General features: G+C 43.3%; 1 protein-coding gene across 1 annotated transcript; it reads left to right on the top strand.

Moving 5' to 3' along the window:
* LOC148119079 (meprin A subunit alpha-like) lies at positions 1–26,500 on the top strand. The gene is given in 15 exon segments (XM_087897989.1): positions 1–127; positions 214–238; positions 324–362; positions 3,890–3,930; positions 4,861–4,936; positions 7,356–7,473; positions 12,131–12,306; positions 15,607–15,828; positions 16,479–16,628; positions 17,634–17,849; positions 20,796–21,266; positions 22,553–22,720; positions 23,280–23,465; positions 23,468–23,573; positions 26,070–26,500. Coding segments are annotated over 15 exon segments (2,220 nt in total). The 5' UTR covers positions 1–58; the 3' UTR covers positions 26,227–26,500.
* Positions 26,501–27,957: the final 1,457 nt, after the last annotated feature.

Here is a 27,957-nt window from a genome sequence, read left to right as displayed (position 1 = left end):
AACAAGGTCCAGGTTTATATGGCAAGGAGTCTTTGCTGCATCCAGCTCATTTGCAACAATGCCTTGGACAAGAGTGGCCTGTGGTCTCTTCCTGATCTTGTTTTCTACCCACATAGCAGCCATACCGGTAAGTAGTTGTCTCCTTCAATGGATATTTAGAGGCCTGGCTCTAATCTAAGTCACTCACTTTTGTGTATGTTTATCTCCCTCCAGATTCAGCATCTTGTGGACGGACATGGTAAGAAACTTTTCAATGCAGTTTTCTGAGTTTTCCTCAACAAGATCTCAACAAGATTAGTAACGTTTTCTTTCTATTTTGACAGACCACGAAGAACAGCAGGATATTTCAGAGATCAACTTAGGTGAGCTCAGTTTCTGAAATATTGAGACCATGAAAACCTTGAAATCCTTGAAAGCCCCCAGAGTCCCAGAACTGCTAATGGACACCACTATGTCTATCTTTAAATGATTCCAAGCCCAGTGATAGGATTACCCTTCTGAGAGACCAGTTCATTGGTGCCTACTGGCGTTAGAAGTTTCTAGAGAATAATGATGCTTGAGAGAAAGGCGATCACATGTGTTTCCTCATGCCAGTGTCTACATACATGTGTGGAGGCCAGAAGTTGGTTTCAGTTATGGTTCTTCAGGAACTGGCCACCTTGCTTTTTGAGACAGGATCTCTTTGGTCTGTGTCTTGCCAAGCAAGTTAGACTGCCTGGTCAGGGAGACCCAGGGATCCACATGCTTTTTCCTCTTTGGGGTCACAACCACTCCTGGGTTTTTGCTTGGGTTCTGGGGCTCGAACCAGGTCTTCGTGCTTTCTCAGCGTTCATTTTCCCAACTGAACCATCACCCCAGGCCCTGGGCTAGCTTTTTCTAAGACAGCCAGTGAGCTCTACTGAATCTCAGACTACATAGTGTAGGTTTTTCGTTTATGAGGATTTCATATTTTCTATTTTCTAGCTTAAAATAAAAGGGAAATGGAATGGACACTTATTCTACTTGATAAAAATTATAAGCAGATAGTTCTATTTAGTGGGAGAAAGAGTCCAAGCCTGAACTGGCCAGTCATATGTACTAGTGATGAGACGGCTGGTTGACCAGGCATAGAGAAATGAGCAAGTGTATTTCTGTCTGGAGTGCCTGTTTAGAAATGGATTTATTGAGAAAACCCATGCTGTCATTCATTACTGAGAGGAGCAAGATTGAGATGTTGGCTGTCTTGTTTCTGTGTTCTGCCTCTGGGTTTTCAGAGAAGCCTTTGCACCTTGACATCTTGGGCTGGGACTGTTGCTAGAGGAGGGACACAGTACGGCTCAATGAGCATGAAAAGTCCCTATGGAAAATCAATTCCAAATCTGTTCATACTGACGCTGACGTTGCAATGGCTTTGCTGTTGCTTGTTATTTAATTTTCGGTTATCAAGTAATTGGATTAGAATGGACAGGGTTGAGTACATCTGTGGAATGCATGCATACAGAAGGGGTAGAGCAGGCACAGCCTTTGTCCTGGGCAGGGGAGACCATGCTCCCTTCTATTACCTGGCCCCTTGGAGGTGTCCTTTGTAAAAAGCTATATGCTTTGTAGAATAAGAATTCTGCTGCTACATAGGACTGTGGAGATTATTCTCTGCATTGATTTCCTAGTTGTAATCCAAGGGCTGTTCTCAGGTTGCAGTGCAAGCTAATGATCCTGTCTGAAGATGTTTATGTTTTACAGATAATACTGATTGTCACATAGGTTTCAAAAGTGGAGTTATCAGGCTGGGGAAGTACCTCAGTTGGTTGGAGTTTGATCCTCAGCACCCCCATAATTGGTGTTGTCTTAGTATTACTATTGCTGTGAATAGACACCATGGCCACAGCAACTCTGATAAAGGAAAACATTTACCTGGGACTGGTTTACAGTTTCAGGGGTTTAGTCCACTTTTGTCAGAATGGGTGACAAGGTGGCATGCAGGCTGACATGGTGCTGGAAAAGAAGCTGAGAGTTTTACATTGATGCACAGGCAATAGGAAATAAACTGTGTCCTCATTGAGTATAGCTTGAACATATGTGATACCTCAAAGCCCACCTCCACAGTGACATGCTTCTGACAACACGGACAAACCTACTCCAACATATACTTTCTAATAGTGCAGATCTCTATGGGCCAAACATTTGAAACATGTGAGTCTGTGGGGAGCATACTTATTCGAACCACTCCAAGTAGGATGGCAAATGCTGTAACACCAGAACTGGGGAGATGGAGGCAGGGGGATCTGAGTCCAAGGCCATCCTTGGCTATGTGAGCTATACGAAATTGTGTTTAAAAAACAAGAGTAGACAAAACTATAACTCTAGTCACTTAGGGGGAAGAGAGTGGTGTATTGTCATCAGTGTTAACATTTACTGATTATTGGGTATTTAATCTTATTGCTCTGATTTTCTTGGTCCTTGAAGACAGGGTTTGTATGTGTAGCCCTAGCTGCCCATGAATTTGCTTTGTAGATCAGGCTGGCCTTGAACTTACAGAGATCTGCCAGCCTTTGCCTCACAAGTGCTGAGATTAAAACCCTGCACCACCATGCCTTGATGGTTATTAGGCATTTCTGCTTGGAGCACATTTTAAAGTACTTTTATAGGTATTATCATTTAATTCTCATACGTCTATAAATTTCAGAGTATTGTGGTTACTTTAAGTTAAGGAGACAACATAATACTAATTAATTCAAGGCCAAGACTTAAACCCAGGACCTAGGTTGTGCTTTTTTGTTGTTGTTGTTGTTGTTATCTGTTTGTTGTTTGAAGAAAGAGTTTCTCTGTGTAGCTTTGAAGTCTGTTCTGGAACTTGCTCTGTAAATCAGGCTGGCCTCGAACTCATAGAGATCTGACTGCCTCTGCCTCCTGAGTGCTGGGATTAATGCCATACACCACTACCAACCAGGTTAGATCGTGCATTTTTAATACTGTAAAATTAAAACTAATTAACTTAGCACTATTTTAAAAGGTAAGTGATGTTCTTTAAATGCTTGGGAAGTTTTCCCATGATTTTTTCTTTTAACAATTGTGTTTTCAGAAGTCCTTTGAGGTCAGAATTAAGCAAGCCCAGCAGTCTGTTGGGGTCCATTATGCTAAGGACCTGAAAAGCAGGGCTTGGAGATATCACCTTGAGTGAACCTGCATGTGATCCATTGGTATTCATCATTACAAGGGCGGTTTAGGTTCAAAGGCTGCCATCATTCTCATGGGAGGAAATCAACTCAATGTATTTACTTAGGTGAAGGGGAGGGAACAAGCAGGCCTGGGTTGGGACACCAGCTGTAACGCCACTTGGACAATGACCTCCGAGTTCATGGATTCTCTCTGGGCTTCACTTCTTCCTTTGAAGAAGGGAAGGTTTAGAGTTCATGATCAACATTATCACTTCTGATTCATCTATGTTGCAAAGTTATTTTAAAATATTATTAGTTTATATGTATGGATGTTTAGACTACATGTTATGGTATGAATGTGCGTGTCTGGTGTGCACACAGGCCAGAACAGGGCACTGGACTCCTGAAACTCGCATTATAGATGATAGGCAGTTGTCATGTAGGTGCTGGGAATTGAACCCTGGTCCACCGCAAGAACAACCAGTGTTCTTGACCATCATGCCATCTCTCAAGGCTCAGTTCTGAGGTTCTTGGAGAAGGGATTTCATTACAAAATTGAAAAGAGGCCATATGAACATGCAATACTTACTGGTGGTTCACATGTACTCAATCAGAGAGAAAAAGAATCACAATTTCAAGAAGAGATAGAAACTGCGCGAGATGAAAGATGTATAATAACAAAGATCAGTTTTACTGTGCCATGTCTCTTATTAATGTTCGTTTCATGTATACTTTTGTTTTTAAATCCACCCCAGCTGCAGGCCTGAATCTCTTCCAAGGGGACATCCTTCTGCCGGTGAGTGCTACCAATGGTATAATACTGTGCCCTGGGAGTTGTGACAGCCCTGGAGCCCAGTCTGTGCTCTGGGCAAGCTCCATGCTGGTCACCGTGGAAAGAAAGCAAACACTCATGTATAGTCTGTATCTATTAGAACTTCCACAAAGTCGATTGCAGTAAAACATTAAAAAGCACAGAAAAATATAAAATGATCAAAGAGTTTATCCAATTTTCCCCAATAAACAGAGAACAAGAAGTGCTCTAGTGAGTTTGAAGGTGTTGAGCCGGAGCTAACAGTTACCTGACCCCTTTATTTGGTTCTGAATTCCCAAAAGCTATCTCTAAGGAGTCCCCATTACTTTTATAAGGAGAAGACAAATGCCCTGAGTTAGTCATGTGGAGTGTGGGGAGGGGGCTTAGGAAGGTAGTCTGGGCACTGGGTTTCTCAGACTTTTTGATGGTGGTGTTTGTTTACCATTTTTGTATCACCACTTAGTATACAAAGTAGCTGTTTCCCTTCTGGAGTTTGTCCTACACCATTAGGTTAGGTTGGCTGTCCTTCCCACCCACTGCTATTCCCATTCTCTCTGATCCCCATCCATGTTTTTCCCAACCATCCTCCGGGTTCCCCTTTCTTCTTCAAATCACCCATGTCCTATTAACACACTCGCCCCTCTTCTTTTCAGCCTCCCTTTTGTATTCTCATGAGTTCCTTTCTACTTTCCTGACCCCTGCTCAGACTCACTCCCACCTAAATACCAAGGTATAAGTATTGAGAACTAGAAGCTACGACCGACCTATGGGAGAGAGCAGGCAGTGTTTATCTTTCCACACGTGGGAAATGTGGAACGTGAACACAGTGGAATTTTACCAGCTGCAAATAAAAATTAACCCAGCAGGGGAAAGGATGGAACTGGACAGTAATGTGTTTGTTCTTGTTTTTCATAGAGAACCAAAAATGCCCTGAGAAACCCGGCAAGAAGATGGAAGTTCCCCATTCCGTACATCCTGGCTGACAACCTGGGTAATGGAAGTCGTTCTTAACTGGAAACGGGTAAACTTTTCTCTCCCCTTTTCTCCTGTGCATCGACTTCAGAGCAATATAGAGCCATGAAGATTCTCTATCTCACGGGAAAGTCATTTTCTTACCCAGTCTGCAAGAGCATTAAAGGATAAGTCAGGGTTTGGACAAATAGGTACCTCCCAGGAGGACATGAGTTCAATTCTCAGCATCCAAGTAAAAAAGTCTGGCACACTGATTCACACTTGTAATCTCAGTGTTGGAAAGTAGAGGCAGGTGGCTCCTTGGGGACCTCAGTTACCTGGCCAGCCTAATTGGTGAACTACAGAGGAGAGACCTTCCTCAAAATAGAGTGAACTGCACCTGAGGAACATGAACCACAGTTGACTCCTACACACTCAAACTTGTATATGTGTACCTGCCTCAACACATATGTGTACACACATATGCATACTTGCACACATGAATAATCAGAAGTTATGGCACACTTTAAAATGTTACTAAAATCGGGAAGAACAGAAAGAACTAAATTGTGAGCTCAACCTTGACATCATAACGGCGACATTGTGCCCTCAGTGACACAGGCAGAGCTGATGGGAGACTGAAGATGCCATTTCTGGCATACTGAGTTCTTCTCTCTGCTTTGTCAGAGCAACATGCTTTGGAGAAAAAGGAAAAGCATATAATACCCATTTTCAAGTTGTATTTTCTCAACAGTAATAATTTTGACCTTTTCCTTTCTTTTAAGATTAAGATCTGTATAGCTTACGTTTTAGTCACTGATAGAAACTGATTTTTACGATTTAGTCACTGATTAATTGGTAACTAATGAATGACTGTTAGATACCATGAACAGGAACTGGCTGATCCTCAAGTAACTGACTAACAGCTACCACACTGACTCCTTATCTGCCAAACCTACTCTTTATTGCTGCCCTCGCCATATATAGATTGTGTTTCAGCATCCTCCCGTCTCCGTTATCAGTGTTGTTTCCAAGACTTTTTCCAGTGAACAGACTGAAAAACACTGCTGCTCTCAGCTATTTATTGGGAAACTAAGTCATTTCCCCACATGTTTCCCCAGCGTGCTTGTCAATTCAGAGAGTCCATATGTCCTGGAGCATGATTAAAGAAACCACCTTAGAAGAAGTTTTTTGATTTATGTTTTGATTTTTGATTTTTTTTTTAAAGGTAGACTTTCTCTGTAGTTTTGGAGCCTGTCCTGGAACTAGATCTTGTAGACCAGGCTGGGCTCGAACTCACAGAGGTCCTCCTGCCTCCGCCTCCCAAGTGCTGGGATTAAAGGCATGTGCCACCACTGTCAGGTTGGAAGTTTTTTTTTTTTAACCAATTACCATTTTTCTCTATTCTGCACCACCCAGTATGTGCCAAATACAGTGCCGTTACCTGACGGTTAATCGAGGCTACACTATCTAAGTGAAGTTTAAGGCCAAGTTTTAACATGCATAAGATTCCTTTGAGCACTGAAAACCTAGCTTAGCTCTGAACATCTTGTGTAGACTTCAGAAAGCATTGGACTACGTCCCCAGAATCACACAAAACAGCATAGTGGGGAACACTCATAAACCCAGGACTTAAAAGATGAAGGCCTGAGGATCCAAAGTTCAAGGTCAGGAAAATTTCTTTGAATTCATCCTGTTATTCAGGCTTCTTAGATTTGTAGGTAATGATTAAACAACCAAATGTGAGAACTCTTTGGTCATTTTTTCCTCAGTATATTTTCTCCTTATCCTATTCCTAATTCTAATCCAAATAGAAGCACTAACCTAGAAACAAGCATTCAAACGCATGTGCCTATGGGGACCATTCTCATTCAAACCCCACATCCCACTTCCCAAGTGCTGAGATTAGAGGCATTGGCATGTCTTGTTTATTTGTTTATTTAATGCTGAGGATGAACTCCAGGCCCTATGCAGACTAGGCAAGCACTCTACCAAATGAGCTGCATCCCCAGCCTGGGAGGATGCTATTTTAGTGTGGGGAAAGGATCCCTCTTTTCTGTCTCTTCTCTCCAAGGTATTTCACCCAGGCATACAAAAGTCAGAGTGACTTGAAAGCCATATCTGTTTCCTGCTCTTCCATGTGGCTCTTCTCAGGAAAAGCTCTGAATGAAAGAAAGAAAAGAAAGAAGAAAAAGGAAGATGTTGTTCTGTGGTTGAGTTCAGCTTTGTACTCATGCATGAGCTACTGCCCTGTGGTTGCATTTGCGTTGATCAACTAAATTATGAACCAGCGTCATGTATGCAACTGACTCTAAATTCAGTTTCTAAACAATTTAGTTATTACCCAAAAGAAAAAAAATCTCCATGGAACCTCTGTGTATTTCATATCTGTGGTACAGTCTCCTATAAACAACTATGTGTGTTATCAAAAGTGAATAATGCCTGTCAATGTTTTACAGACCTGAATGCCAAAGGAGCCATCCTCAAAGCCTTTGAGATGTACCGCCTCAAGTCCTGTGTGGACTTTAAGCCCTATGAAGGAGAGAGCTCGTACATCATCTTCCAGAAATCTTCTGGGTTAGTACGAAATATTAGAAAGTGGGGAAAACTTGTGTCCTTCAGTTTGCAAATTGTCACACATCTGGTCTGAAAGCTGAAAGAAATAGCAAGAATACAGCAAAAATCAGGTCTTTCCCTGTTTTTTTAGCTTCTGTGCCATCTCTGTCGCCTCAGCATTCATTCTTGTGCAAGTGGCGTTTGAATTAGCGTGCAAAGGTACCCAGTGCTAACACTCCCAGGGAGCTGAGTAGGTAGGTAAGACAGTGTGATCATTGCCAAGCGACTTCCTATGCCTGTAACACTGAAATCGACCAGAAAAATCCTTCATGTCAGTCCAGATTTCACAGCGCAATCCCAAAAGGAGGTCATTTGTGGAAAATTCTAGGTTTGCTAGTGAGGACTGAAACCGAATTTATGAAAAGAAACAACAACAACAAAAGATTTTGGGAAAAAGAGGGTGAATGGCATCCGTGATAAACGTAGGGAGTCTGTTAGGGTTCCCTAGTCCACCAGTTTTAGAGGCACATTTGGGGTTCTTGGTGAGGGCCCTTCAGAAGCAAGGTAGGCAGTGGGCAGGTGACTTAGTGCTGCCAGCAAGTTCCTGAAAGGAGGATGGATTTATTTTGGTTCGCACCGTGAGGAAGAATCATGGTTTGTAGCAATGAGGAAGGCATGGTGACAGGAGGGTAAAGTGGGGAACATTGCCCCCTGAGTCAGGCAGTGGAAAGCAGACAGGAAGTGGAGCTGGGCTATGAAATCCCATGGGAAGCACTTCTACAGTAAGATTCAGCCTCCTAAGGCAGTGGCTCTCACCCTTCCTAACGCTGTGACCCTTTAATGCAGTTCCTCGTTTTGTGTAGACCCCCAAACCATAAAATTATTTAGTTGCTACGTCATAAAATTTTCCTACCATTAGGAATTGTAGTGTAAACATCTTATATACAAGATCATTGATATGCAGCCCCTGAGAAGCGGTTTTTTTTTTCCGTTAGACTTGTTTATCCAATTATCCGAAAATACTCTTTCCACTTCCTCCCCTCCTCTAATACCCTTCCGCTCCCCCACTCCCCCCACTCCCTCTCCTCCTCCCTCACCATTCCCCAGAGCAGTCAGGGTTTCTTGCCCTGTGGGAAATCCAAGTTCCTCCCCCCTCCCTCCAGGTTCAGGAAGGTGAGCATCCAGACAGGCCAGGATCCCAAAAAGCCAGTCCATGCAGACGAAACAAGACCCAGTGCCATTGTCAATGGCTTCTTAGTCTTCATTTGGACCTTGGGGGCTCAGTCAGCCCCCATGTCAACCACATTCAGAGAGTCCGGTTTGATCTCATGCTCGTTAAGTCCCAGTCCAGCTGGCCTTGGTGAGCTCTCATTCGATCAGACCCCTTGTATCAGTGGGTGAATGCACCCTTCGCGGTCCTGACTTCCAGTGCTCCAATGTGGGTCTCTGTTTCTATCTCCATCCATCGTCAGATGAAGGTCCCCTCTGATTTTGCTTTCCTTGCTCACGATCTCCCTCCCTCTGCTTCTCATTTGACCCTAGGGAGTTAAGTCCAGTGTTCCAGTGTGTGTCTCTGTCTCTATCTCCATCCATCGCCATATGAAGGTTCTGTGGTGATATGCAAAATATTCATCAGTATGGTTATGGGCCAAGGCCAGATCAGACACCCTCTCCTCTGCTGCCCAGAGTACAATCTGGGGACCTCTCCTTGGGCCTGGGAACCCCTCCAGAATCAAGTCTCTTGCATACCCTAGAATGGCTCCCTTAGTTGAGATATAAACTTCCCTGCTCCCATAACCATCCTTCCTCCCTTCCACCCCTCCCATTCCCCCAATCCATCCCCGATCCTTCCCCTCTCCCCTCTTCCTAACCCTCCCATACTTCCACCCCCCCCAACCCCACGTGCACCCAAGTTTGCCTGGCAATCTTGCCTACTTCTAATAACCAGGAGGAGAACTATATGATTTTCTTCAGGTTCACCTTCTTTTTCAGCTTCTCTAGGATCAAAATTATAGACTCAAAGACCTTTAGCTATGGCTAGAACCTACTTATTAGTGAGTACATACCATATTCCTCTTTTTGGGTCTGGGTTACCTCACTCAGTAAAGCGTTTTCTATGTCCATCCATTTACATGCAAAATTCAAGATGTCATTGTTTTTTACCGCTGAGTAAAACTCTAATGTGTATATGTTCCACACCTTTTTTAACCATTCTTCTATTGAGGGGCACCTAGGTTGTTTCCAGGTTCTGGCTATTACAAATAATGCAGCTATGAACCTAGCTGAATAATACTTTTGTAGTATATAGGGCATCTCTTGGGTATATTCCCAAGAGTGGAATTGCTGGGTCCTGAGGGAGGTTGACTCCCAGTTACCTGAGAAACCGCCACACTGATTTCCACAGTGGCTGTGCAAGTTTGCAATCCCACCAACAATGGATGAGTGTTCCCCTCACTCCACATCCTCTCCAGCATAGGCTATCATTGGGGTTTTTGAGTTTAGCTATTCTGACAGGTTTAAGATGGTATCTCAAAGTGGTTTTGATTTGCATTTCCATGATCGCTAAGGAAGCTGAGCATGTCCTTAAGTGCCTTCTGGCCATTCGAAGTTCTTCTGTTGTGCATTCTCTGTTCAGTTCAGTACCCCATTTTTTAATTGGGTTAACTAGAGTTTTAGTGTCTAGTTTCTTGAGTTCTTTGTATATTTTGGAGATCAACCTTTGTCTGATGAGGGGTTGGTGAAGATCTTTTCCCAGTCCGAAGGTAGCCTTTTTGTCTTACTGACAGTGTCCTTTGCTTTACAGAAGCTTCTCAGTTTCAGTAGGTCCCATTTATTCATTGTTTCTCTTATTGTCTGTGCTACTGGGGTTCTACTTAGGAAGTGGCCTCCTGTGCCTTTATCTTGTAGACTACTTCCCACTTTCTCTTCTATCAGGTTCAAAGTGGACAGATTAATGTTGATGTCTTTAATCCATTTGGACTTGAGTTTTGTACATGGTGATAGATATGGATCTATTTTCATTCTTCTACAGGTTGACATCCAGTTATGCCAGCACCATTTGTTAAAGACGCTTTCCTTCTTCCATTGTATACCTTTAGCTCCCTTGTCGAAGATTAGGGGTTCATAGGTTTGTAGATTAAATCCGGGTCTTCTATTCAAGTCCATAGGTCGACTTCTCTGTTCTTATGCCAATACCAAGCTGTTTTCAATACTGTAGCTCTTTAATAGAGTTTGAAGCTGAGGGGGGAGGGGCTGTGCTCTCTTCTGGGACAGAGAGCCCAGGCGAGCACCCACTCACCTTAGCTTCTGTGCCAGGGTCTTCGGTATTCCACGGGACCCCTCCCTGCCCCCACTGCTGCCGCCCTTTAGTCTCCTGGGTCCTGGAAACACCAGCTAGCCCTGCTGCAGTGCTGAGAAATTCTATTCTGAGAAAGGGTTGTTGACCTCACCCCTGGGAGCTCACTACCCAGTGGTTGGAAGTCACTGTCCTAAAGTTTTTATGGCTTCCAAAACAGTTGGGGACAAACACAGGATCCTAAAGGGTGCATTTCATGTTCAACTGCCCAACAGAAGGCGGGGTATTCTATGAGAGAAGGATTCTGGGAATCTGCCCAGAGTTCTTTAGTCTGCTAGTGTCTTAGGGAAGTTTTGGGTTCTCCTTGCCCAGGATCCTTCAATGTGAGGTAGGCAGTCTTCCCGTGTGGTCAGCCTCCATCCAGAGTTGTGAACTGCTGTACTAGTGAGCTTACTTTGCCACAGATGCTCTTCCCAATCATGACATTTGCCTCAGCTCCCTGTAGGGGATTTGGAAAATCCCTAGAGAGAGAATTTAAATCAGTTACAACCATCAATAAATGACAGTATTTTAATCTAAAAGCAAGAGTGTTCTTTGGAGTACCCTATGGATTCACAAAGGGGATGGAGAATACCAATTTTCTCTCCTTGATACCTTTTTATAGCAGTACTTTGCAGGGAGGAAATAGAGGCTTTTAAGATGGATTATCACTCTAAATCGGCATAAGGAAACACAGAGGTTGCTTGCTAAGAACATCCCACACTGAATTCTTATCTTGTCATTGAGCCGTAGGTATAGGGAAATGCTTTGCTTTTGAAAGTTCCTCTTTAAATGTTTTGTTTTGAGTTGATCCAAGCATCTTGTACAGTTTTAGGGACGAGGGGCCATGCTTCCTACATGTATTTCTAGACTGAGAAACTGGTCCTTAAGAACAAAGCTGTGGCTAGTTCAGAGAAGGAAGTTTCAATGCTCTGAAGCATGTAAACTAACATGGGCTGAGAGTACTGTTCTGGACATTTCCAAACAACAGAAGAGAACATTTTGAGGGAGTCTGAAGCCCAGGGTTTAGACAGTCTAGAGTATGGCTGGCCAGGTTGCTCTGGGATTCTGTCTCTGCCTTCCCCATCCAGGGATTATAGGATGCTCTCCCTTTCCTGGCTTTTTAACGAACACTGGGAATTTGGGCTCTGGTCCTCATTTTGGTATAGCAAATGCTCGACTAAGTAATCGCTCCAGCGACCAACTTAAAAATAAATAAATAAAACCTAACTTTCTTCTTTTTTTACTGGAGTCTTATAAATTGTAACCATTTGAATATAAATCATATATAAATACGTAAATTTTATCTCTATAAAAACATCTTCCTCTCCTTCCTCTTTAAAGGTGCTGGTCTATGGTTGGTGATCAAAAAGTGGGACAGGACCTTTCTATTGGCGCGGGCTGTGACTATAAGGGCATCATTGAACATGAGATCCTGCATGCTCTGGGATTTTACCATGAACAGTCAAGGACTGACCGGGATGATTATGTGACCATCCATTGGGATGAGATCCTTCCAGGTATGTATGACCCAGCACAGTGAAGAGGCTGCTGTTGTCTTTCGGGTTTTCTGAGACCAACTGTGGGAGACACAGGCTGACTCTGTGGGCACAGGAGCGCCAGCCTTTCCTATGGAAAGAAGGGCTGTGCGGAGGTGTCTGCATGAGTAGCTCTCCTCGGACTGTACTGATTTGGTCACAACTGGTCTCTGCATGGCAGGACGGGGTGACTCACTGTCGGGGTAAGTCTTTTTTCTTGTTCTCACTGGGAAAAGGAATTAGATTTCAGAGGACATAGGGCTGTTTTCTGCATGGCAGCTTCAGAAGGCCGAGGTGACATTATGATGACGACCAGAGAACACACTCCAGAGGGTTCTGTGTATGTGTGCATATATCTGTGTGTTCATGTATGTATGGATGTGTATATTTTCATGTATATACATTTATTGCAAGTATGTGTGTATCTCTCTCTCCCTCTCTCTCTCTCTCTCTGTGTGTGTGTGTGTGTGTGTGTGTGTTGGCTAGTTTTTAATGCCAACTTCACACAACATAGGGTCATCTGGGAAGAAAGAATTTTTGTTGAGAGAATGCCCCAATAGGACTGGCGTATAGACAAGTCTGTAGGGCATTTCCTTCATTTCCTTGATTGTGACAATTGACCGGGCCAAGCCTATGGTTAGTGCCACACCTGTGCAGGTAGTCCTGGTATGTAAGAAATCAGGCTGAGCAAGTATTGGAGAGCAAGCCAGTAAACACCCCTCCTCCATGGGTTCTGCTGCAGTTCCTGCCTGTGGATTCCTTTCGTGACTTCCTATGACAGAACTGTGGTGTGGAAGTGTAACCTGGGGCGAACTCTTCCCTCTCAGGTTGCTTTTGGTCATAATGTTTTATCACATCAGTAGAAACCCAGCTAAGACAATGTGTATGCTTATGTATGTATGAGTGCGTGTTTGTCGATGTGTATATAAGTGCACGCACACGTATGTGTATTTTTATATGTGCATGTGTGTATATGTGATTTAATGTGTATGTATGCATGCATATGTGTATGCACATGTACATGTATGTATATGTGTGTGTGTGTAAAAGTGTGTGATAAGTGTTTGTGCCTGTGTGTGTATATATGTATCCATGAATGTTTTGAATGTGGGAGTTAGGATGTGGAAAAGCATTTTTTCTGATCACAAGTAAATAGTGAAACTTCACTATGCTAGAAATGACTTCACTCTTAGCACACATAATGTTTCAAGCAAATAATTTCCTTCCTCAGGAATTTTCATTTATATTCTACTTCATGCATAGGTTCATATATGACTGTGTATGCAATAATTTGACTTTTCTGGCTCATGAGAACTGATTAAGCTTTAATATTAAATTGTATCCCAGGGAAGACTTATGTCAGCACAGCTCATTTGGGGTAAAATAGTCAGTGGTCCCTACAAGAGGATGGATAGCTCCCTCATGTATCAGACTGCCCTGTGTGGTTTCTCAGCCTGTGTCCCTCCAACCTATCATAGTCTAACAATTTCATGAATGTGGAATAATGGAGAAATAACAGGAAGGCTTTAAGTGTAAAAGACTTATGTGTTACCAGCATGCAATACCTATGTTCACATGCACACGTACACACACACCCTCACACACCCTCACACACACACACACACACACACACACACGCACACGTCAGCAAATCCTGCACCTAAGCACTGAGGCCAAGTCGTTGTCTTAGCAGAGGGTTCCTTGGGAATCTATTTCCCAAAAGATGAAATTTCAGATGAGACTTTGTGTGTTTGGTTCTCAGGGTCGATTGTCCCATAACTGGGTGTGTAGGGGAAAGGTGGCATGGACTTGCAAGCAACAGTACTGTATCACTGACTATGACCCGTAGGCCTCTCTTAGACTCCAGCTATATTTGCCTACAGGTCTGAATGTCTTACCTTCCTATACATACAGTTGGATTCGCTGAAAATTTCATTAGCGATAAAAAAAATGCCTGTTTGTAAGTCTTGAGGAAGATAATACTCAACGACTTTTAAAGCAAACTATGTACAATGAGCAACTCACACTGGCCAGTGTAATCCACAGATTTGCTCAATGACGGCTGAGTCACGTGGCTCAGCACACACCTTTCTCCTATCTCTATTTCATCACATAAAACTCCATCTATCTAAATCACCTGCATTCACTGGATAACTGCCCTCGAGGAGGACAGCAAACCCGCTGAGCAACAAAGCCCATCTGAGTTCCCAGAGTCACTTGCGCCTTTTATCACACCCCAGCCACAGTCCCCGCAGCCTTGAGTTTAACCTGAGGCCACAGTGCTGACAATGGTGCAGTTTCTGCTCCTCTTCTCAGAATCGGAATGAGCGGTCCGTCTTTTCCGCTAGGGAAAATATTCAACTTCCAAGGCTAGCAGAGGCTGGCAAGCTGTAGCCCCAAGAGACATGTAGTAGCCTTTATCATGTGAACAACCATGATCAAATGCATGGTGAGTGTGTAATTTTTCTCTCTCCAAGAAGGATATTAAACATTTCCCAACCCTTTCTATCTGAGAAGCTGAAACAGAAAATAATTGGTCAATTATAGGACATTGATTGGGCTGTATAGTTCAGCTCTTCTTGTTGAAACCTATCTTATCTCCTTCTTACTAATCCAATCTCAATAAGTTACCTTTGATAGGAAGCTAATTTTTTTATTCCTATATTGTTTTTCCTTATATGTGTTCTTCCTAAACTAATGGACATTCTGAGCGGCCCACCTTTTCCTTTGATTCTTGAATTTATTTTTCCTAACACACACACACACATCCACACACACTCACACACTCAAAACTGGTCTGGTAGAAAGATGAACAGACCTGGTAATGGGTGTACTTTGTTATTAGGAAAATATATCTTAAGTATAATCCTGAATATTTTTTTAATTCAAAAATATCTTCTTTTTGTTTATAATTCTTGCCTTGTACTTACAATTCTAAAGGAAACACACTCTCATATATTACGTGAAGTATTTATAATGCAAAATAATTAGTATATAAATATGTATATTTATAGAAAATGGCTATTTTTTGCTTGTTCCAACAATCTATTCATACTGTTTTTCAAAAAGTGTATTATGGAGGAAGTAGATTAATACTAATAATCAACAATGTTTATTCTTTTATATATTCTAACTTTAAGATACATATATGTATACATACATATGTATGTTAACTAAAGATGCAATGTTTCCCTTCGTTAGATATCTGAGTACCTAGGCAAAGAGGAAAGTTTGGAGAGGATAGCATGGCCGAGTGGTACCTGAGGGTTCTCTCTCCAACAGGCTATGAACACAACTTCAACACTTACGATGACAGCATCATCACAGACCTCAACACACCCTATGATTACGAGTCTGTGATGCACTATGGGCCATTTTCATTTAACAAGAATGAAAGCAACCCGACCATCACCACCAAGATCCCAGAGTTTAACAGCATCATTGGACAGCGCCTGGATTTCAGTGCCATTGACTTAGAGAGGCTGAATCGAATGTACAATTGCAGTGAGTACCTCTGGGCCTGAGGACTGGCTAAAGCAGCTTGCCCTCGGTCTCCATTACTTTTCTTGAATGCCCTGCAGAACCTTAAGCAATCTCTCTTTAGAAAAAGATATCTCATAGAATGCTTGTGTCGTATGCACTGTTGGTATGGTCTTGGGCAAATATAAGGAGCTGTTATTGTCTAGTTCCTCTGACTTCCATTCAAAAGGCAAGCAACTATGTAAAAGTCAAGATAGGCAATAGGTTTGAAAGTGTGTTGTGCTCTGCAAAACTCTCTCCTAGGGTTACCCTTAAAGTATTCTAAAGCTTTGAGAGGGGGACATTTTCCAAGTGTGCTTTCTAAAGGTATCCAGGGGCTTAGTGACTAAAGTCCATTGAGCTAGCTGCCTCATCCTTGGTCTTGACTTCCTGTTGGCCTGTCTAGCAAGGAATGATCACAAGTCTTTATTCTGATTTTCTGAGCTACATGGTTCTGTGTCTCCATTCTAAGAGTGAACCAATGACAGTAAGAATTCCATTTTTGAAAACTTCTGGAAAATGAAAGTCTGTGATTTTGTTTTGTTTAAACAGTGGTGCTTTATTGGCTTAAGATATTAACTATTTGGAATGAGATACTTACATTTCTAACCATGTGTCAAAAATATCATATATAGCCGCGACCCACACCCTGCTGGACCAGTGTGCCTTTGAGAAGGCAAACATCTGTGGAATGATCCAGGGGACCAGTGATGACGATGACTGGGTCCGCGAGGACAGCAGTCAGCCTGGACAGGAGGACCACACCTTGGTGGGACGGTGCAAAGGTTGGTGAAGGTCAAAGGTCATCACCCTGAGGTGGTGAATGGTGTCTTTAGGTGATTGAGCTCAATATCAGACCTTAAAATCTGAACAAGGACAAAGATTAGTTCTCCTATCTTAATCATGAACTCAATAAAAAGTATCCAGGCCGTGGAGGTGCAGGAGAACATTGTAGAAACTCCCCACGCCTGCGTGCAGGTGACCTTACTTAGACTCAGTAGGTGACACAAAATAAATGACCTAAATAGGTGGAGAATGTGTTGGGGAGGAGTTTCACAGGAGTGGGTATAGGCCAGTAGAGGGTGCATATTATCAAAATGCATTGTATGCAAATATGAAACTGCCAAGGAATACATTTTTATAATTAACAATAATATATTGTACATCTCAAGGTAGTTAAATGAGTTTTCAAATGAAAGCTGTATGTTTACCATGTCAAAACTGTTAAGGGCATACCTCATTAATAACTTGACTTTGTAACGGAAGGCAGTGTTTCCAGGTCAGCACCCGCCAATGGAAACACCATGGTAACCACATATATAATGCACAGCCTACAGTAGCCTCCTAAAAGGCTAAAAGGAAACAGGTAAAAGTCATTGTGACTCAAAGTATTAATATTCCTGTATGTAGCTAACATTAAAATGCCTATACGAGATACTTGCATGTTTTTAGGACGTCTCTACATTATAACTCTGAAATCTCAGCATTCTAGAGGCTAAGCAAGGAGGATCATGAGTTCAAAATCCGCCTGACCTACATAGAGACTCTCCCCCAAAGTAAATAAATATAAATACAGTAGAGAGATGTGCAGAACATTGGTGTTAGCCAGTTAGTAACTATGCCCATTGAGAGTGGATGTTTCTATTTCTATTCCTCAGAGACGTTCTGATAACGTCTGATTATGGGGGGCCTGGATAACGGTGATGGTTTCCTACTCCCCTTTGTCTGGGTAGTTCTGCATCAAGAAGTCACGGAAGGCAGAAACAGAATGTTGGCTGCTCTCTCCACAGGTGCCGGTTACTTCATGTACTTCAATACCAGCTCTGGGGTGGCAGATGAGGCAGCCCTTCTGGAGTCACGGATCCTTTACCCCAAGAGGAAGCAGCAGTGCCTGCAGTTTTTTTATAAGATGACAGGAAACACCAAAGACAAACTCAGTGTCTGGGTGAGAAGGGAAGACAATGCGGGCAATGTGCGCACGATGGAGAAGATACAGACCTTTCAAGGTATCTAGAGCCTGCAGAAACACTGGTTTATGAAAACCTGGGGCCATGGTCCTCCCTGTCCTGGGTCTCTCTCCTGTCATCTTTTTCATCCTTCTCTTGCACTCTCCTTCTTCCATCCTTCTTCTACTTCCTCCTCACCTTCTTCCATCTCCCTCAGACTTTTCTGGAAGTTCACCACAATCTCTGGCTTGTTTACCGGAGTGTTTTAAACACTTGAAAATTAAGGGCTTAGGTGAGGCTTAAAGATACTCTTAGAAGAGGCCACACGAATAGATAAATCCAAGAAAGTACGTGATTCAGAGGTGAAGACACAAAAGCGAAGAAATGCTAAACAATACAATAGGCCATAACTGTTTTTGGTCTTCTTCAGGGAAGGAAATGACATCATGTTGAAGTCTCCTTCTTAGGACTTCCCAAGAAGGTTCCAGTTACTTCAGCATTTATAATAGTGACAGGAACATAAGTTGTTGAATTGGCAAACACCACTGTGGCCATTTACATGCTGTGTTTCTAGAAGTCAAAATAAAAACCTTTGGCTACCAAGGTAGGTAGTAGGATGTGATGGCCATCAGTCCTAGCTCCTTAAATGTTTCTAGTTGTTCTTGTTGTGACTCTTTCAGAACAAGCAAAGGAAACAAACTTTCCCTTTCCCCACTCAACAAAGAAGTCCTCAAAATAAACCCTAAAAAGTAAATATCGTTTCCATTTTATTAAACAGACTACTAATTTCATTAAAGGGAGAAAATTTCCTGAAATGTCTTTGGGAAGAGTGGGTGTCCAATCACCTCTACCCCTCCATCATCAGCTGGTTGAGAACTGTGTAGTTGTGGCTTTTTGTCCCTTTTTTGGCATCAGGGTAGAGTCATGGTTTGCTGTACCTGACTGTAATTAATCAAAGTTACTATGGTGGAAAGATGTTGGCCATATGCGTTTTACTTTTATTTTAATAATTAAAACTTCATTGCAAAGAACTAGCACATAAAAAGAATTATACAGTGATATCAGTCAGACCCATATAGCATTTTACAGATTTCCTTTAAAAGTAAAGAATATTTAAAATGAAAATGTGTGGTAAATATAATGATATTGGTGGACTGGTTGATAACCATGTTCAGCTCACTCTGAAAATGTTACGCTGGAACTGTGAAACCATTCCAAGTGGAATTTAGTTCCTTAACCTGATATGACTTCCCATAGGGCATCTTTGTAAATTCCCTAAAAATAAGGTATAAATGGATTTTGGAATCAGCCCATTCTTAGGTTGGTCTGTCCATGAACTTGTCTAAAAGGCTAATTGAATACGACTTGGCATTTATAGGTTATTTGGCACAAGTTAGTTACAACTGTCTTGGAGTAGCTTGTAGCTTTGGTGAAATGTCTATTTCAACCCAGATACTTACATAAAAATGTGTCTATCAAAATCTTATCAATATATAAGATAGGAGTCTGCAAGACTTTTATATATAAACTTAACTACAAATGTTTAAAAACAAATGTGAGTATGACCACACACACACACACACACACACACACACACACACACACACATACACACACCTACACATATAGAGCTTATGTTTATAGTGAGGCCAAGATCTCTAATAGATGACAATCTGAACTACCACGGATGAAGTTTATCTCAAACAATTATCTCAAATAATCATGACTGAATGAGGGAACCCTCTCAATTAGGTAAAATCTTAGGAATTTCATTTAAAAGTCCCTGATCACATGGCGTAGTCCCTAGTCTGCCGCTACCCTGACCCACACTTCAGCCCCATTCTCACATCCTGTATTTAAGACAAAAAATAGAATCGAAGCAGTTACTCAGTAGCAAGAAGGAAACTTCCATTCTCTTGCCAGAATTCCCATCATCTGTAATCTGCCGTGTACTTAGTTCACATCTATGTTCCCAGTTTAGCCTTCCAGTCACCCAGTGTTTTTCCTGTCCGTGTGTCCTAATGCAAGATCACATATTACTGGTGTGGTTCATGTACCTTCCCTGCCTCCTCAGTGTGTCTGAGCATGTGGTCTGTTCCACACAGGAGTGTCTCCACGGTCATCCTTAGAAGGACCCAAGAACAAAGAGGGTTATAGATGCTCTTCGTTCAGGGAAGAGCTTAGCAATGGCTAGAAGATGCAGTAGAGGAAAGAGCCCACCGCCAGGGCTCCTCTCTTCTTTATTTCCGACTGACTTTCTTTGCCTGTGTTTGACATTCTGAATCACTCTGTCTCTGCCATGTCTCCGTGTCACACTCTGGTTGTTCAACCCATGACCCCATATTCTAGATTGGTCCCTCTCGCCTCTTACTTCAGCTCTTTATTCAAACTTCCTGTTTCTAGTTCAGCCACAACAAAAGAGCAGGTAGATCCTGTCTGCTCTTAGACCGAGTCACTGGATCCCCCAGGTCACCTCCATACTGGTGTTTGTTTCCAAATATGTGAGGAAGTCTAGACAAGGAGATTTTAGCAACATGTCACAGGCCGAGTCATATGAAATCTACCCATTATTTGATTTTTGACTCCTAAAATGTCTATTTTATATGATTCAGATGAATGGATGGGCATTGTAGTGCTGCCATAGAGGGCAGAGAGCTGTGCGAACAGCCAGCTGGCTCTGGAGGAAATTTGTGTCTTAAAAAGAGTGAAAAGCAAAACGGATTAAGATTTGAATATCAGTTGTAAAAGAAAGCCTGGTGTAGGGGAGAGGAGTGGGGAAGCGGGGAAAATAAGAGTGAGCACAAGGACATGCCCGTGAAGGTGCTGCACTGAAGCCCACTGCTGTGGATGCTGCCTTTAACTATCACGGTGTGTTTTTGGCAAAGTTACTGAACGTGCCTATGGTAGGATGCCCATGTCAGGAGCTGCCACAAAGAATGAATGAGGGAAGTGATATGCCAGGCTTATTAATTGTTGACATGGACTGTCATAAACCTGTGTCCTCAGGAGATTCTGACCACAACTGGAAAATTGCTCACGTGACACTCACAGAAGAAAAGAAGTTTCGCTACCTCTTCCAGGGCACCAAAGGTAAACCTAAGAAGTCAGATGGGGGTATTTTCCTAGATGACATCACTCTGACAGAAACCCCCTGCCCCGCTGGAGTCTGGACCATACGGAACATCTCCCAGATCCTTGAAAAAGCAAAGAAAGGGCAAGCACTCTTGAGCCCTAGGTTCTACAGTTCTGAAGGCTACGGTATAGGTGTGGCCCTGTTCCCCAATGGTACATCCAGCAGTAATCCTGGCTATCTGGGACTCACGTTCCACTTGTACAGTGGGGAGAATGATGCAATTCTGGAGTGGCCAGTGGAAAAGAGACAGGCCATAATTACCATACTGGACCAAGACCCTGATGTCAGGAAGAGGATGTCCTTAACCTTGATGTTCACGACCTCCAGGAGTCAAACATCTTCAGGTAGGTACTATGAGCAAAGAAACAACCGCCCCTCAGTAGCCAGTATCCACGTTAAAAAGAAAACAGCATCCCTCAGTCTCCCCTAGTGCATAGGAGTGACATAGTGATGTGAGTGTGGACTTACAGGCTGTTGTTCGTGTGCGTGTGCGTGTGCATGTGTGTGTGTGTGTGTGTGATCAGTGTATATGTGGAGGACAGAGAACAGTCTTGAGTGTTTCTCTTCAGACACCATTCACTTTTTCAAAACATTTCTTATTATTAGTAGTAAGCATGTGTGTGTAGATGTAGGTATGTATGTATGTATGTATGTATGTATGTATGTATGTATCCATTTAAGCCCCGATGCTAGCAGAGGGTAGAGGCATCAGATCCCTGGGAAGTAGAGTTCCAAGAGGTTATGGACAGACGCCCGAAGAAGGTGTTGGGAACTGAACCTAGGTCCTCTGCAAGAGCAGTAACTGCATTCCTAACTGCCGAACCATCTCCCCAGCCCGCACACTCCACATTCTTTTGACACAGGGTGTAGTCTAGAACCAGTAGAGTACACGAGAGTGGCAAGATGGAGACCCAAGGGATCTGCCTGCCACCGTTGCCCCAGTGCTGGGTTTGCAAGCAAATGTCACTGTGCTTTGGGGTTTTGTTGTCGCTGTTGTTTTAGTGTGGGTTCTGGGGGTCAGACTCAATTTCTCTGATGGTAACTGATGGTAGACTGAGTCACCTCTACATTCCTATGATGGTTTTTCGGTGCCATTGTCCTTTCTTTATCCTAAATTTCCTCGCTGTCATCTATGCAAATCTTATTCTGTAACAGATGGAGACTCAGGCTCCAGGAACTCAAATGGCCCCCTTCAAACAAAACTCAATCTAACTGAGAAGGCAGACGTTGTCCATCAGAAAGTCAGGCGTCATAAAGCTTTCTATAGTATTGATGTGTTAAGTCTGACACTGACCGGTATCAGTACTAGAGATAAACTAATATCAACAAAGAATAGATTGTTTTTTTATTTCCCCAAAAGAGACTTAAGCCTTAGTGAAGAATCAGCAGTGGTCTCCTTGTGCCCGTGACTAAGGAAGCCACTTGGTAGAAGACAAACAAGCAGGGCTGTGGTTCTCTGGCCTTCTCACCTCTCAATTCTGAATTATAATCCTAGGGTAAATTTAAAAAAAGAAACCTTGATTTGTGTGTATGGGGTGTGTGCATCTGTTTTAACAAAACCCTTCATGTTTATTGAAGACAAAATTAGTATAAAAGCTAACGAAACTGTATGGCCCTCCTCACTCTACAGATGGCTCTGTCATCTGGGACAAGCCATCCGAGGTAGGAGTCTATGATAATACCTGTGGCTGTTATAGAAGCATTGACTGGGGCTGGGGCCATGCCATTTCCCACGAGCTGCTACAGATGAGACCCTTCATTAAGGACGACACCCTCATCATCTTCGTAGACTTTGAAGGTACTTTGTTAAGCTTCCTGGGTCAACAGTTCTAGGCTCTGCGTGGCCTACTGATTCACCTTTGTTTTAAAACGAGTCAGGGAGGTGGGAATTCTTTTTGTTGTTGTTAGATAAGGCTTTTTTGTTTTAAAAAAAGACCATGTTATAATAGTCACATTTTACTTGTTTTGTCAAAGATTCATAGTTTTGTATAATGTTTGATTGACTCATAAAGATTAGACATAGTCATGCAGAGTATACCACGTGATACAGTGACACATCTGTCTGTTATATGACTAACAACCCAGGACAAGTATATCTAGCTTTCAAACACCTGTCATTTCTTTGTATTAAAAACTGCAATAATTAACTGTATCTGAAAGAAACCGAAATTGCGTCTTTCTAAAGTGGAATAATTTTACAATAAAACAGCTGGCAGCATGAGATAAGTCATATGTAACTTATGTAACATCTGGCTTTGTGGAAGACAGAGGAGGCTCAGCGAACTTCCAGAGTGGGTGCCCATCACAGTCAGTTACTAATCTCGAATCCTCTCTCTGCCGTGGCCTGCTTCCTGAAGATCTCACTCACCTGAGTCAGACTGAAGTTCCAGTTCCAGCAGAAAGTGTGGTCTCCCGAGGCCTCCTTCTCCAAGGTCAGGAACCTCCTGTCTTGAGAGAAAGTGCTGGAAGAGCTATGTTGGAGAAAGCCCTGCCAAGCAGCCTGGACCAGGGACAACCCAGCCGACAGAAGCGCTCAGTGAAGAATCCATGGAGGATCACAACTGGCCGCAGTACTTCAGAGATCCCTGTGACCCAAACCCGTGCCAGAATGAAGGCATCTGAGTGAACGTGAAAGGCATGGCCAGCTGCAGGTAGGCTCCAAGGACAAGGGTGGCAGGAGGAGGTTGAGGTAGCATATCTGAGTCAAACTTGTTGTTCAAAAACTCAAAATGGCGGGACTGAGATGTGTCAGTTGGTAGTGTTCCCTGCGCAACCTCAGGACTTGCTTTTAGGTCTCTAGCACCCCACGAAACCAGAGCACAATGGCTCTGTTATGTCTTGGGACAAGTGAGACTAGCAGGGATACCGACTAGGATGTGACCTCTGGGGACCTCAGTGCTGGAAGGTGGGGACAGGAGAATGTATGGAGTACACTGGCCTGACTTCCTAGCTAAATCAGCCAGCTTCCGGTTCAGTGAGAGACCCTGTCTCAAAAGAGAAGACAAAGAGAGACTGAAGAAGATAACCAGTGTCTTTCTCTGGCAACACACACATGAGCATACCACACACGTGTGTTCACAGACAGACAGACAGACACACAAACACACATGAGCATACCACACACGTGTGTTCACAGACAGACAGACAGACAGACACACACACACCACATAAAAGAAGATGGCAGTGACTACATTATACAAGATACTGCCTGCCTTGACTATGGCACTAGGGCTCACAAATGACTTAAGGCTTTAGCCTAAAGGCTTTCTGCTCTGTGACCTCAACAGAGAATCAAGATCTAACTGAAATCTTCATGGAGAGCAGATGTCTTATCAGTTTCCTATCAGTAGTAGCAGTAATAGTTTTAAAAAATCCATCAGCTCTGTTCTATTACTATGTTTCCAGTAAATGTAAAGGGAACGTGTGATTATGATCATATTTCTGCCTGTGGATATCATGTGTTTTCCTTAGCATTACAGGACACGCTCTGAGTTATCTTTTCTGCCCCTGAGACATGGTTCTTCTTACCTTCATCTAGTATAGCAGTGAGATGAATGTACAAAGGGTAATTTGTCCCAAATTATCCAAATAATCAAAGCTGGAGCTGGGCCTTGCCTGTCCGTGCAATCTGCTGTGTAAGAGGGTTATTTTTCTAATATTTGCATAAAATGTAAAGTATATGTCATAAATGGATGTGTGGGGTGAGAGAAGCATCACCTGCAGCTGGCAGGACGGAAGCAGATGCAGGGGCCATGTTGCATGCTCTCCCCAATGGGCACGCTTCCACTTCCGTTCTTTCCTTTCAAGCTTTGACTTGGAAATGATCTCAGGCTTGTACATACATGGCGCAAATGCTACAGATTTCTCTGTGTCCTTAGAATGGCTTCCTGTCACGTTTACAACCAGCAAAGCCCAGACAACAACATAACTCCATGGACCAGACAGCAGACTTCATTCAGCTGTCAACAGCTGAATGTCCCTTTCTGTTCCCAACCCCACAGTGCTCTTAGTTCCATATCTCCTTAGTCTCTGTCAGCTTGGAACAACTCTTTTCTTTCATTACTTTAACATCTTGGCAGAGTGACACCATTACCGTGTAACATTTTCTTTACTTGTTTTGACTCTAGATTTTTTTTTAGATTAGATTAAGCTTAAGCTTTAAATACCAGAGGCCAGTAGCACATTCCTCTTATTAAGTTCAGTGCTCCTGGGAACACATCAACAATTGTTCACTCTCCCCAGATAGGGCAGCACCAGCAGATCAAAAATACAGACCTGCACCTCTGCCTGAGGTCCTCGGAGGCCACATCCCAGTAGGTCCCCCTGCTAGCCTCACTTGTCCCAGAAGAGAGGCCAGGAGTTGCCATGCACACTCCAAAGTATTCTTTTCCACAGTCCCGAAGCTGCCCTTTGTGGGATAAGCTTGCTCAAAATCACTCAAGCTGGTGCCCTTGGGTCAGAAGAAAGATGTGTCTGGTTGCTGTTATTAATTTGTAAGAAGCAAATTCTCAAGCTAGAGATGAATCCTTTAAAGATTGAAAAAGTGGGGGCAGATGTGGTGGTTGATTTTTGTCATCATGGGTTTAAGGCCAACAGAAGCTGCATGGTGATTTCCAGGCTAGGCTGGGGTGTCACAATGGCACCCTGTCTCAACATTCCCCCAAGAACTAAGAAAATAAAACAACTCCAGCGCTAATAAATGGACCCCTAACTCATGAGCACCCCTAACTCATGAGCACCCCAACCCCATGAGCACCCCAACCTGCAGCTGAGCTTTTTTTGGAACAAAGGCCGAGTGGCCACTGTGGAGCTGCGGAGCCCTTCCCCAATGGTTGCTATGTTAACATTTTCAAAAGAAAACAGTTGGCAAGTTTAGCTGTTAGACCCCTACTATGTGTCAACAGCCATGTGACTCAGAGTTATTTATCTTTCCTCGGCTTAAATAACAACAATGAGAAGGGCTGGATTATAACCCCTGCTGCAAAAATCCACGGTGTGGCTAAATGAATTGATACCTATAAAGCCCGTGGATAGGTTGGATGTGGTCTGCGGCTGTTTGGTACTGTTATTGCTGTTATTGGTGGGTCGTGTTACTAGAACGCACCTGTAATCCAGGAAGTTTCCACTCTCTGTGCTCTGTTCCACAGGTGCGTCTCTGGACATGCCTTTTTCTACACGGGCGAGCGCTGCCAGGCCATGCAAGTACATGGCAGCTTGCTGGGCCTGGTCATTGGTGGCATCACTGGCTTGATCTTCTTGACCTTTGTCACCTTTACCAACACGTACCAAAAGCTGCTACAGTGAGCAGATTCCTGTTGCTGACGTCCACCAGAACGCGGAGGTGTCAGATCATAAAGAGATATATTTAGATTTAAATACAGCACAGATCATAAAAAGATTAACTAGATCATAAATGTAAATGCAGGTGCTTTAAAGCAAATAGCTTTCACGACATGAAGTCGCCTTATTGCTCTTTTTGTATCCTGTGAAATGCCTGCAAAGATCCCTCTGTACTTTCTTCTGCTCTGGTTTTAAAAAGGCTTAATAAATCCAATAAAGATGGAGCGTGTGTACCCTATCTCTGCATTTTGTGTGTCTGTGTGTGTGTGTGCCTGTGTATGTGCGTGTGCATGCGTATGTGTAGATGCCCCAAACCTCTTTTTTTTCAGATTCTAAAACTGCAGAGTTTATTTTCTGACTGGATTTGTTTCTGAGCTTGTAGAAAGTTTGCCCAGCAAGCGTGAAGCCCAGGGCTGCTCCCCAGCCGTGCACAACTTGGTAGATCTTATCTGTAATCTATCATACAGGAAATGGAGGCAGGATGATTAAGATCATCCTCAAGCACAAGTTCCAACCAGGACTACATGAGACCCTATGTAACGATGATGATGATGAACGGTGTATTTTCTATGGTATTCGTGCATAACTGGGCTATATTATTGTATTATGTTAACAGACCAAAGGCGTCAGGTACAACTGTAAAGACAAGGTTTTAGCTACTTTCTGTAGCCTCGAGATGGATAGATGAAGGGAAACAGGAAAGTTCCAAGAGGGACCTAACAAAAAGGAAAGCTTCGATTTCCTCCCCAGCCAGCAAAGAGTTGGCTCCTGATGTTTAATAACAGAAGAGTCCCAGCAACCTGAGTGGCCAAGGATTAGGTGACCAGAGTTTGTAGACATGACATTGCATCTCCATGGAGTTAGCATGCAGTAGAAATACATGTGAGGGCAAAGGAAGGGTCCCTTGCAAAGGTTGGAGACTAGCTTGGGTAGAGCCACAAAAGGACCTCTAAGGACAGGCACTTTCTGGCTGGAGACACAGAAGCCTGCCTGGGAGCATGTTCAGCAGGAGCGGTTGACACCCATGACATAGCCCTTCCCCAGAGTGTCTACTTTGGTAGGTCTTTGGCAGCCTGGTGATTTGTATTTCTAACTGGCTGCCGGGTGATGCTGCTCCTGCTGGCCTCCTGCACATACCTCATGAAATAGTTTGTGTGCAATGGTGGCACATGCCTTTAATTCCAGCAGCAGACAAGGTGGTTCTGTGAGTTCAAGGCCACCCTGGTCTCCAGTGCCAGTTCCAGGACAGCCAGGGCCCCCCAGAGAAACTCTGTCTCCAAGCAAACAAACAAGCAAAACAATAACAAAAGAGACACTGTTGTTCTAGTGACTAGGAGGTTGTCAGCAAGCCAGGCTTCCGGGATGTAGGCTTGGACCGACCAGCCAGCTAGCTGTGTGTTTATTATGAGAGATCAATCATTTCTCCAGTTCCGTTCTGCAAGTCAACCTCACCATCTTTAGGATGTGTGGTCGTCAGAAAAATCCATTCGTGGTTCAGAACCGGTGCTCTGGCTGGACCAGCCAATGGAATCCTCTTCTGAGTGAAGGAGACAACTGCCAAATAGGGTCCTAGTTACGTTGGCTACTCTGCTCTGGCAATTCAGTGCAAAGGGCTTGTCCAGTACTCTTTATGCATGTAATGACCACCCCCATACTGAGTTATTTGTTTTAAGTTATTTTCTTTCCCTCTTCCTC

Source organism: Myodes glareolus, chromosome 18 (assembly GCF_982192425.1).
Source record: "Myodes glareolus chromosome 18, mMyoGla1.1, whole genome shotgun sequence".
NCBI lineage: Eukaryota > Metazoa > Chordata > Mammalia > Rodentia > Cricetidae > Myodes > Myodes glareolus.
The sequence above is the reverse complement of the archived record's forward strand: the minus strand, read 5'-3'. Positions and strand labels throughout refer to the sequence as shown.